This window comes from Pteronotus mesoamericanus, unplaced genomic scaffold (genome assembly GCF_021234165.1).
Source record: "Pteronotus mesoamericanus isolate MK-2021 breed Mesoamerican mustached bat unplaced genomic scaffold, CSHL_Meso_final contig_177, whole genome shotgun sequence".
Taxonomy (NCBI): domain Eukaryota; kingdom Metazoa; phylum Chordata; class Mammalia; order Chiroptera; family Mormoopidae; genus Pteronotus; species Pteronotus mesoamericanus.
Genome location: NW_026555073.1, coordinates 5,376,186 through 5,388,665, shown reverse-complemented (window position 1 = coordinate 5,388,665; position 12,480 = coordinate 5,376,186). Strand labels below are relative to the sequence as shown.

At 36.6% G+C, this 12,480-nt stretch overlaps 1 protein-coding gene across 1 annotated transcript in view; it reads right to left on the bottom strand.

Annotated features, from left to right (window-relative positions):
* BRWD3 (bromodomain and WD repeat domain containing 3) overlaps positions 1-12,480 on the bottom strand; it is a 109,354-nt gene that overhangs the window by 64,173 nt on the left and 32,701 nt on the right. The window contains exons 7-8 of the mRNA XM_054566650.1: positions 2,587-2,747; positions 1,033-1,254 (exon numbers count right to left, since the gene is read on the bottom strand). Of these exons, the coding sequence (XP_054422625.1) occupies positions 1,033-1,254; positions 2,587-2,747 (383 nt within the window). The remainder of the gene's footprint in view (positions 1-1,032; positions 1,255-2,586; positions 2,748-12,480) is intronic.

The window sequence follows — 12,480 nt, the reverse complement described above, 5'->3', positions numbered from 1 at the left end:
CAAATAGTATCAGAAACATTTTTCAGTATAAACATGTAGTCATTTTTTATCTTATATGAGAGTACCTCCAAATTCCAGAAATGATACTGTCAGATACAATGGTGGGCAGAAAAATACCTGGTAATCTCTCAAAACAAAATCCATGAAATAATTTCAACTGATCAAAAAATTTCACATGAAATGTTTTCAATACTTACCCCAATCCTTGCTAGCTCCCCATATACAAGTAATATATTATTTAAATAACACACACACAAAATAACCAGCATACATATTAGCAAGTGAAGAACGAAGTAAATGGGAGTAACTAACTCGTCCACAAAAGTGGTCTCCTTGACCAAAATATAAAAGACCTTTTCAGAGGGAGCCCTCTATATTCCTTTCAACCCAAACAAAAGGACAAAAGTTCAGCCTAGTTTGGTTAAATAAAAGTTCTGTTGGCAGGGGACATATCCAGGACTTCCACTATCAACATCTGGCAAGAAAACATTATATGATCAAGCATTTAAAAGAAGTCAATATACTTTGTCAAATATGAAGCAGAAAGAGAAAATCAGTGAAACTAAGAACAAAAGTTTTCTTAACATTAAACTTCTCCCTCTCCCTTCTCCCTGTCTCTCTCTAAATCTGACTGAAAAGCATCTTGGATTAAATGTTAACACAAAGTATGCTAATATTCAAGTTAGAACCTGTTTATACCCTGACTAACAGGTATTACTATTGCTCCTCAAAGCATTTACAAGCTTCTCCCTTCTTCACGAATATGAGTAAGGCCAATAAGATGTCTCACACTGTATTGGAAAAGCCTTTTGAGTTATGTATTTTTTTTTTTACTTAGTTCTAAAGGGAACAGATTTATATGAACCAGGAACTTAAAAAAAATACCTGTCTACAGGGTAGCAACAAAGCCCTTAAGAAGTCAACAGTTCTCTTTTGGCCATTCTTTATAATATTATCTACACAGTGTAACAAAAACAAGAGAATCTGCATCCTTATTATACATGTGAGAGGGTATCTTTTCATTTTTCTCACCTGTATGGAAGTAATAGAAGCTGAATGTCCTTGAAGGACTGCAACTGGTGCACAAGTTCGAAGACACCACACTCTTACAACCTTATCACAGCTGCCTGCGGCAATAAGAGTGTTCTCATAGTTAACAGCCATGTCAGAAATTTCAGCTGAGTGCCCTCGAAGCGTAGCAAGGAGGCGTCCATCGTCTGTTGCCCAAATTTTCACCAAACAGTCATCCGAACCCTATCGTAACATGAAAAGACAGAATATTTACAATAAAGCAGAAATTCCCCCTTCCCCAAAAAGCCAGAGACAAAGAGAGGATTTTGTTACTTCTCAGCGTTTACTTTTTAGGCTCTTCTCTCCATATAATATGGATCCAGTAGCAAATACAAATGATGTTCAAATGATAGCACTAACAAAGCATTGTCCAATCTCACAATAGGATTTGTGAGGAGCTCCTCAAAACTACTACCAATGCTGACAACTAAAAAAAAAAATTAAGTCACTTTGAATTGATTTAGCATTAAGACTATCTGCCATTATTTCTTTCCTTCAGCCTGACAGCCTCTTTTTCCCTTAATTACTTGAATATTTTTTTCTACAAATACTTAAAAAATTTAACTTAAAGACTACATGCATTTCTCAGTACACATGAGGCTTTTTCTTAATAATCTCTGAGGACATTATGTTGAACTTCCTATGGAGAATTTCAAAAGAGTTTTAAAAATAGTAGAAAGCAATTTTCCTCCAATATGGAAAATCGGTTATTTAAAAATTATTTGTTGATAGCATGATGGCAATCATCATCTTCACTGTAATCATCAATAAACAAATATTTAGGTGATGCAGTTTGAGTCATGCAAATGTCAATGGAAGAGTCTGCAATAAACTCCAAGGAGCTAATAACTGCTCAAAATACAAATCACTTCCTTCGTTGTGGCATAGAGATTTAAAAAGAAAATTATACCATTACCTACATTTCCACATTAACTTAGTATTGAAATAATAAGACTAAGCCTTTTCTTGGAAATATTCGGGTGCTACAGTTTTGTACTGAAAATCACACAGTATGATCTGGTTAATAAAACCCAATTTTAAAAATAGTACTAAAGTCAAAGAAAAATATATACAATAACTGTAATCTTCATTACTAACTGTGTAGTATAGTTCAACCGTTCAACCACAAGGATGATGCAATCATAAATTAAGCAGAACTGGGACCAATTACACTAAGTGATGAATGGAAAATGCGTATTAGTAAATGTTTGCTAAAATGAAAATTAAATTGAGTAGATAAAACTTGTCTCACATAAATTAACCACCTCTAGATTACAGGCCTTCTGAAGATTTAATTTATTAAACTACATTTCCCTAAAGGTAGAGGACATTATGGTTCACACTTATTTTCTTATATAGAATAAGAAAAGATTTTCAATTTCCATTCATCTTTCCTTACATGCATTCACGTGTCTAAAAGGATAAGTATTATAAAGCATAATTGAATGCCATGAAGCATAGCTTCGATTGTTGTTAATCTGCAATATAGTAAAGCATTACAAATTTTAAACTCACTGTAAAAATTCTTCTCCCACTTCGGTCAAATGCTACACAGTAGACAGATGACAAGTGCCCCAGAATTCTCTTATGCATCTTAATGTGCTGGTAAGCAGATGAAGGGAAAATATGGCTGAAGCGACTGCATCCTGTTAATTGTCTGGCAGAGGTGATATTCACTGGAAAACATAAAATAGGAGATTTACTTCTTAAAACCTGGAAGAGAAACCTACTTTATGAAGTTAAATAATGAATATTAAGATGAGATAAATAGGGTACACATACCACAGCAATTCTACCCTGTGAGAAGTCTAAATTGCATTATACGTTTCATGATTTTATAACTTCAAGTTCGCTACTGCAAAGCCTTAAGAACACCCTTCTCTTCATTTAATTTCCAGAAGTCTACTTTTATTTGCCTAACTATGGTTTCTCAAATATATGCCCATTTTGCCTTTCATGGTACCCAAAGAGATGGTCACTTTAAATGTATAGGTAACTGTTACTATAACAAGATTTTAGAATAAAAACTACAATTGGTTAAGTATAATACACCTTAAAAATTACATAGAGAATTTTTCCAGCCCTCACAGCCATCTACCCCAAATACAGCCGTCCCTAAAAATTCAACAGCAATATAAAGGGACTTTACATAGTGAAAAGAGAAGGGAGCGATAGAATTACATAGGTTCTCAGGAACGAACAGTTCTTTCTAGGCCTGTCTATAGGTTTCTGCCTTTTTGGTTTCTGAAACTATAAGATCTCCCTCTAGTTACCACTGAACATTGCGGCTTCATCTACTATGAGGTCCTTAGATCCTGTCTCCATTTTGTTTTGTTTTGTTTGTTTGATTTCCTTGCAGTTAATTTTCTTTAAAAGGGGCCAGAATAAAATACAAGTCTGCATAATTCTCTTTCAAATACCGTCTGGATGCTTTTCACTTCCCTCAGATGTCTCGATCTCCATGTAAGGATTTACAAGCATGCACTTGCTTTGTGAAATTTTTCCAGTCTTCCCTTATATTTCACATCCCACACGATATATTTTAATCAAAACATAAAATCCCTTTAAGTTCAAAATCACCTTGAAGCATTTTTCCTTGTGCATAAATAATATAATATAAATGATGAGTTTTATGTTGAAGCAGGGCAAAATTGAGGCAAGAATTGAATTGTAGCAGGATTAGTAAAATCAGAACCATGCCACAGTAAAAAAAACAAAAAACAAAAAACCCCAAAACTCAATGTCTCAATCTTGAGAGCAATGAAGTCTTTTCTCAGGCAAAAAGTAGATCCATTGGCCATTTAAAACTAGCAAAATGGCAAAAAAATGAATGATGAATAGCAACATCGACAAAACTTTGAGTGCAAATCATAAGAATTAAAGATCTGACTATTTATGTAACACTAAGAGATACTGAGTAAATAAGGGTAGGAAATCCACAAGCATCAGTAGCAGGTAAGAGAATTTCTTTTTGGAAGCTATTTCCCATCACCAACCTCTAAAAATTTCCACAATTCTAAGCTGGGAAGGCCATGCACCATAACTTTGGGACTTCAGTAATCTTCTTCAATCAAACATTTCTTACTGCTTTGAGTTCCTTGAAATAATCATCCATTAATTACACCTGCTTTGCTTTTTTCTATACATATTTTGCAAGTAGACAGAGGAAAAGCCATGTTACTTCGAGGCACGGTTGTCAACACTGTCTTTCTCATGTGTTCTCCACTTAGCCACTATTTTTCAGTACTGTTGCTTCTTGCTTTTCTTACAAATCTACAGAACACTTTATCAGGAACATTTTCCTCACTTGACTATAAAGATACAATTAAAATGAGTTTACTTTTTACCAATCCTGGAGTATTTTACTAGAAAGAAGTGGATCTCATTCTTCTAGCATAAATATTATATAGGTCCTTTGGGGGAGGGAAATGCTCAAATCATTATTCCTTTTCTCTAATGTAACAATAAAATAAAGGGAAACACACAATGATCATTGTGTTGTGCCTGAATATTTCTATCAAATGTACTATTTGAGTGAATGGTTTCTTCCACTATAAGCATAATGCGAGGTTAGGGATAAGCAATTAACTTTCACCCTAACAATGTAGAATGAAGTATTAATAAGAAACAACAACAAAAAAAAAATCCCACAATCCTATGCTAATATGTCCACTATAACGTCATTATTGCATTGTCACTAGTAAGTCTTCTAAAATCTACAGTGCTTAAAAGGCATGTACTAAGTTTTAGTATATATAATTAATTACCTCGATTAATTATACATTTAAATATTTCAAAAACACTATAATGGGTAAGTAATGCTATCTCGGCCTCATTTACTACTAAGGAATTTAGCGCCACAAATCACAAGAAGTGAAATGGCAAACACCAGTTAAAGCAATTTAACATAATTTTAGTCACAACAAAATGCCTGCCTCTCTCCCCACTGTGGCTAAGGATTTGGCAACATTTGAAAAACTGTTATGACACCTTTGTACTATCTGGGGAGCTGAGATGGTTACAGTCAGGCTCCAATAATCAACTACAGAGAATTTTCTCCTGAGTAGTGATGTGAACATGCTGACATTGTCATGAAATATCTTAGAAACTTCCCGTTTGAGACAGACATCTTTGATATCACAATACATTACTTTTAGTAATGCTAACAAATTCAAGTAATTCACAAATTAGTGAAATGTATACACATACAAAATATTCTGTTCAGAATCCATGTCTCCTAAATTTCTTTCATTAAAATTTTATAGGATAAGCTTCTACGCTGTTCTCTAACAAAAGGTTAAGATACATGAACAGACTCAACGATAGAATAAAATGCTCAGATTCAAGTAAGAACAGGATATGACTTACTGTGCACACTTTTCAAATTTTTTAAGTCATAGATCTCAATACACAGGTATCAATGGAATAATTGGTTCCTTTCTTTAAAGCATATTCGTTGACCACCTACTATGACCTAAGCACTGTGACAGACATTGGAAATATAACTTACGAACAAGTCCAACAAGATCTCTATCCTCAGGGAATGAACATTCCAAAGGGTAAAGCTTTCATCATTTTACCCGATTTCAGGAATGAATAAGATGCTTTAATGGGAAAAATGATCTACAGAAATATATACAGCTCTTAAAATGCGTTTTTCTAATAAACTCTGCAGATGATGCTGATACTGTGCCAAGGTTGAGAACTACTAATTCTACTCCAACCTTCCTTCCCGCAAAGTTATCCTTATAACTTTTCAGTCAAATGGCCATTCAGCCTCTGCTTAAACACTTCTAGTAAAGAGATGGTTATTATTTCACAAAAATGGCAATTCGTATGTTAAGCTGCTCTAATTTTTAGTAGACTCTACCCTTAACTAAGTTAAATCTCTCTCCCTGTAACTTCCAGAGAACCATGCATGTTCTGCCCTTGGGAGCTACATTAAAAAAAAATTTTTTTTAATCAAATCCCTTTGCCACATGGTAACCGATGAAATATTTAAAGACAGCTAGCTATCACTTGTGCCTTTAAGTCTTCTCTCAACATGTGAGGTCCCCTCTATATTACTCACAAACACTTCTCTTTCCTATTATCCCCTAGAGAAAAGCACCCTTTCACCATAAATGCTATTGTGGCTGGTTTTTCCTTTTTGGTAAAGTTGTTAGTTCATCCATGTCAGAGCCTCTCTGCAAGAACTCAGAATACTCCAGTGGTCTGATCAGCAGAGTACAGTGGGTTATTTCCAACTACACTTTAATCAAGGAAGTTCAAGATTACAAAGAACACATTAGTTTTCTAAAACAGATGCTTTATGTTACCCATTACATTATCTATTCAAGAGGAAATAAAGGTAGTTGGCATTAGTATTTTTTTGTAAACATATTCAAGTTGCCAGTGAGCACCTCTTTCTTTGCTAAGAGTACGCAAAACACCTGTTCAGCCTGGGGTTAAAGCCAAGTTCATCAATCGATACTTCCTAGGATCTATCCTTTGTTCCCTTTTGTATACTTGTCCATTGGAAAAGATGCCATTTCTCATGCCCACCCGGATTTTACAAAAAGTTACCTTCCAGTGAGGCCTATTTCAGTATACCAGGATTTATTTGGGCCTCTGATAGCAGCAAGGCATTTGGGTATGTTGGGTTTTCTTTTCTTTGACCATACTTACTCTACCCTTTACAGTTTGGAAATCATTCTTGTTTTTAACTTTCTTTTTATTGTTGACACTATTACAGATGTCCCCATTTCCCCTCCTTTGCTCCCCCACCCAGCCCTTGGCCTCGCTCCCTCTGGCCATCACCACACTGTGGTCTGTGTCTATGGGTTATGCATATATGTTCTGTGGCTGATCCCTTCTCCTTCTTTCGCCCAATCCTCCCTCCCACCTCCCTCAACAGCTGGCGGTCTGTTCCATGTATCTCATTCTCTTTGATAGAGAAGACTTAAGCAAAACATGGTTATCTATAGCTCTCACTCTGTAGCTATGAATCTATACCATCTACTCCTATTCAGTAAACCTATAGGTTCCTTCCCCATATGCTAATTAGAGCTTTAAGGTGTTTTGGGGTATTTATGTATGGGTAGAACCACATGAAATTGTTGATGTTCACCAACTTTCCACACACAAGACTAGTTATCTTAAATGTCTCAACATCAATAGCTATACTTGCAGTTGGGGGTGGGGGTGGGGGATATTGAACATTAGTTTGATCTAGATATCCTGTCATTTACCTCCCACTGGGAAAGAATCATCCATACTGTCCTCTCTGTAGTATAATCTCACATACATTTCTTCCTCCTTTTATCTTTATCCACTGTTTTTCATATTATGACCACATTTTGGTCTATGGATTTCTTAAAACATTTAACATTAATATTCACCACTACTCCCCTCATTTTCCTATTAGTTCTGTTTATTTAGGACCGAGTATAGCCACTCTTCACATTGTAAGTACTAAAATTTCTAGATCACTTTGCTGCATTAGACCTAATATATATATAAATATTCTGCCTTACCTTAAAGTTTTCTCTCATGAATTACTGGTCCCTTTCTCACTTACGGATCTTTTCCCAATGTTATAACCACTATACTTCATCATATCATTTTTTTGTAAGCTGGGTAATTTTATCAGTGTCTCTAACAAATAATAAAATTAACTAATTTTCTTTAATTTTCTGTACTTTCTCAACATCAATTAGAAGTGCTAAAAGCTAGTAAAAGGGAGAGAATTAAGGTCACAGTTATGCCCTAAGAGGTCTAAATGTTATCAAGAATATATTAAAGAATTAATGTAATCTGGAAAGTTCTCCTAAATTTTGTCATTTTTTTCTATTAACATTTTAAATGCTATTGAATTAACCTCAGATATTAAGAATAATTGCCCTGGCTGGTGTGGCTCAATGGATTGAGCAGCAGCCTGTGAACCAAAAGGTCGCCAGTTCGATTCCCCATCAGAGCATATGCCTGGGTTGCGGGTCAGGCCTCCAGTACGGGGCATACAAGAGGCAACTGCACACTGATGTTCCTCTCCCTTTCTCTCTCCCTTCCCCTCTCTCTAAAAGTAAAATAAATAAAATCTTTTTAAAAAATAAATTAAGAATAATAGAATTGTCTTTGAGGAAAAGCACAGAAAAAAAATCATTTTTGAAGTGGATAATATTCTAATATATGTTGGATATTGACTCACCATTTCACATACCCAAATTCTATTTTTTAAAATTACAATATGGGACAGTGTAACCCAAATTAATAAAGTGAAAATTAGACTGTGACTTTGTTCATATAGTCTTTAATAACTTTGCCTTCCTCACTTGGTGTCATCTGAATTTATTATAAGGCTGTTCTTATTTTTTTATGTTACTCCTTTCTTCATTGTCCTTTCCATTAGTGATCCATCACATGATTTTATAGGAAAAAAACTACCAATAACCTGTTAAAATCCTAGTGTTAGAAAAACGCGTGTCTATGTTAAAAGGTTGAGTACAGTACAAGATGTTTACTACCTTGACCTAAAAGCTTAGTATTAGACCCTCAAATATAAAATGATGATGACACCCAAAAAATATACTATACTCAATAACAAGAACAGTTAACAATAAATCCAAATCAAACATTTATTACAGGGTCATTGCACTAAGAAAATTATTAGTTCATCTGCTTATTCCTACTACAGTTCAGCACCCAACAGTTTGTTCTCCTAAATCCAATCATATGACAAAGCCTAGGTTGGTAAACGAGAAGAAATAGAAAGATACCACAAATGCATAACTTCTACAAAAAATATCTTGAAGTACATTCCCTTCTAGTTTCTTCATGCATTAAAGACAGAACATTATTTGACCAAATAAAGATCAGGAAACCTATGCTGAAACAATTACATAGCAGGTAGAGAGGACAAAATTGTAAAGTAATAAACAATTTTTTAAAGATTTTATTTATTTATTTTTATGGAGAGAGGAAGGGAGGGAGAAAGAGAAGGAGACAAACATCAATGTGCGAGAGATTCATCGATCAGTTGCTTCTCGAGCAGCCCCAACGGGGGACCTGGCCTGCAACGCAGGCATTTGCCCAGACCTGGAATCAAACTGGTGACCATTTGGTTCGCAGGCCGGCTCTCAATCCACTGAGCCACACCAGCCAGGGGTAAGTAGGAAAGAATTTAAAAATTGAAGAAAGTAGCAAACTGATAATAAGGTATTAAATATTTGTTATTTCCTACAAAATTAAAGGTTTTATATTTTATATACTTAACAAAAGAAAAAATTAAATTAGATTAGATTTCTAAAATATTTAAGAGTCCTAGTTTATTAGTTATTCTATTCCAAAATGCTTCTACTTTAGAATTAAAATGAGTATTTCTTATAGACTCTCACACTCCCCATTAACTCTTGCTAGGACGCAAGCATCAGTAGCAGGATCCAAATTTCAAGTGCGTTAGGGCAGTGACGTCAGCATCATGGCTGATGAGTCCTTTTCCTCTTGTCTTTAATGAACAACTAAATGAACATTCACAGCCGGACAATAGTGCGTCTGCACATTATGCCACGACGTCTGTGAGGTTTCTCCCCACTTGTGCATCTGAAAGTGGGTACGCAGGACTTCCACGGGGGCTGCAGATCCGAGGGAGTGGGTGAATCTGCCACACCCTACACCCTACACCCTACCTACAAAGGTGGGGTGGGACGAAGGGACCCTGGAGAGCGCAAAACTAAGAGGATACCCACAGTTTAAATAGAGAATTTATGGAGGCCCAGCCTGCCATCAGAATGGGAAAGAGGTGAATTTGGATGCAGAGGAGAGGGAGGAGGTTGCCGGGCAGGGCTCACTGCCCGCCCAGGGCAACACTGTACGGGGCTGGGTGTGTGGCAGTGCATCAGGGCCTGCACCGGCAGAGGAAGCGGAAAGCAGCAGCCTCCAGCGTGGAAGAGGTGTAAACCAAGTGTTCAGCGACTCCCTGGCTGCCCCAACTGCGCAAGTTGTCCCGGTGGAGAATGTTTCTCAGGCAGCACCTGCATTTCTTTATTTGTAACGATCTTTATTGTATTTTTTCCATTGCCATTTAACCCCCTTATACCCCGCCCCCAGCGTCCAGATTTCTGAGGATACACCTCCTGCACTGGGGGAAGAGGGAGGGAAGGAGGGAGGCAGATAAAAATATTGAGCGGCACTGAATGAACACGATTCCTGCTACCTGCTTTGGGAATTCAGCAGGAGGTGCACCCACGGGTCTCTAGGAGTCCCTCAGTAGAGGATCTCCCTATTGGCCTGTGGGTACCCCAAAAGCCTTGAAGTGCTAAGCCCATCCCCCTACACTTGGGTGCCAGTTCCTTGCACAAGCGCCCAGTGCACCTGGAAGAACCAGCTCCAGAAGAAACCACACACTTGAGCTATTGTGCCACCTTTTGGAACAAAAAAGAAAGGTTTCCAATAGCCAGCCTGTTCAATCATAAGAACCAAAGATGACCCAAAGCCTTAATAAAGGAAGTATCTGATCCTTCAAAGGCAAAAGCAGAAGGGTATACCCCCAAACACTATGAAAAATTAAGGAAACATGGTACCACAAAAAGAAAATAATAATTCCCCAGTAACTGAACTCAAAATAGCTGTTAGGAAGAAACTCAGCAAGCTACAACAAAACTCAGGAAGGCAATTCATTCAACCCAGGCATAAAATTAATGAACAGAGGAATTTGTCACCAAAGAGATACAAATTATAGTAAAGAAACAAATAACTTCTGGAGATGAAAGATTCAATGAATGCCATTAAAAAATGCAATAAAGAGCATTGTTAACAGGACACAGTAGATGAAGAAAGAATTAAGTGACTTGGAGGATAGGAATATAGAAATAATTCAATTAGAAAAGAAGAGAGATGCCCTGGCTGGCGTGGCTCAGTGGGCTGAGTGCCAACCTGCGAACCAAAGGGTTATCAGTTCAATTCCCAGTCAGGGCACATGCCTGGGTTGTGGGTCAGGCCCTGGGTAAGGGGCACCTGAGAGGCAACCACACACTGATGTTTCTCTCCTACTCTTTCTCCCTCCCTTCCCCACTGTCTAAAATAAATAAAATATTTTAATAAAATTGAAAAGAAGAAAAAAGAATTTTAAAGTGAGAAGACCTGGCCCTGGCTGGTGTGGCTCAGCTGGTCAAACGGCTCAATTGGTTGAGCATCATCCTGAAAAGCAACAGGTTACCAGTTCAAGTCCCAGTCAGGGCACATGCCTGGATTGCAGGTTCTCTCCCACATTGGGGTATGTACAAGAGGTAACTGAACGATGTTTCTCTGTTGCATTGATGTTTATCTCCCTCTTTCTCCTCCCCTTTCATCTCTCTCTAAAAATAAATAAAATCTTTAAAAAAGTGAAACCCTATCAGAGTTATTAGATTTGATCAGAAATGCAAATATAAGAATAATTGGTTTACCAGAAGGAGAGTAAAAAAGTAGGCAGAGAATTTATTTATTTTTTAAATTTTTAAAAATTATTGTTCAATTACAATTGTCCCCATTCCCCCCCACCATTGCTCTCCCCTGCCTTGCCCACCCAAGAATAAAGCCATAATAGCTGAGAACTTCCCAATTCCTGGGAAGAATTTGGACATGCTAGTCCACAAAGCTAATAGAACATCCCATTACATCAATGTAAAAAGACCTTCTGCAAGACACAGTATAATGAAAATGACAAAAATCAATGATAAAGAAAGGCTCTTAAAGGCAGCAGGGGGAAAAAATTAGATAGCCTACAAAGAAACCTCATTAGGCTATCAGCAGATTTCTCAGCAGAAACTGTTTATGTCAAGAGAGTATAGAATGACATATAAAGCGTTGAAAGATAAAAATATTGCCAGCTAGGAATACTTTATTCAGCAAAATTATCCTCTAAATAAGAAGGAAAAATAAGGCTTTCCCAGATGAACAAAAGCTGAGGGAGTTCACCACCACTGAACCTGCCTTGCAAGAAATACTGGAAGTTCAAGCTCAATTGAAAATATGCTAATAAGCTACATGAAAACATATGAAAGTACACGACACTGTGGCAAAGGCAAAAACAGACAGAACTAGAAAATTGTATATTAGAATGCTGTTATAATCTATAATCAATAGATTCAAAGCAATCCCTACTGAAATTCCAATGGCATAACTCACAGAAGTAGAACAGAACAATCCTAAAATTTGCATGGATCCAGAAAAGACACCAAATAGCCAAAACAATCCTTAGAAAGAACAAAGCCTGAGGTTATCATACTTCCTGATTTTAAACTATAAAACCATACTAATAAAAAGAATATAGTACCATATAAAAAGAGACACATATACCAAATAAAAGATATTGATGAGTATAAGGAGTGAACTTTCCCCTTTGTTTTTATGGCTGCCAGGTTGTTATTCAGTAAAAAAGGGTGAACCATGGGG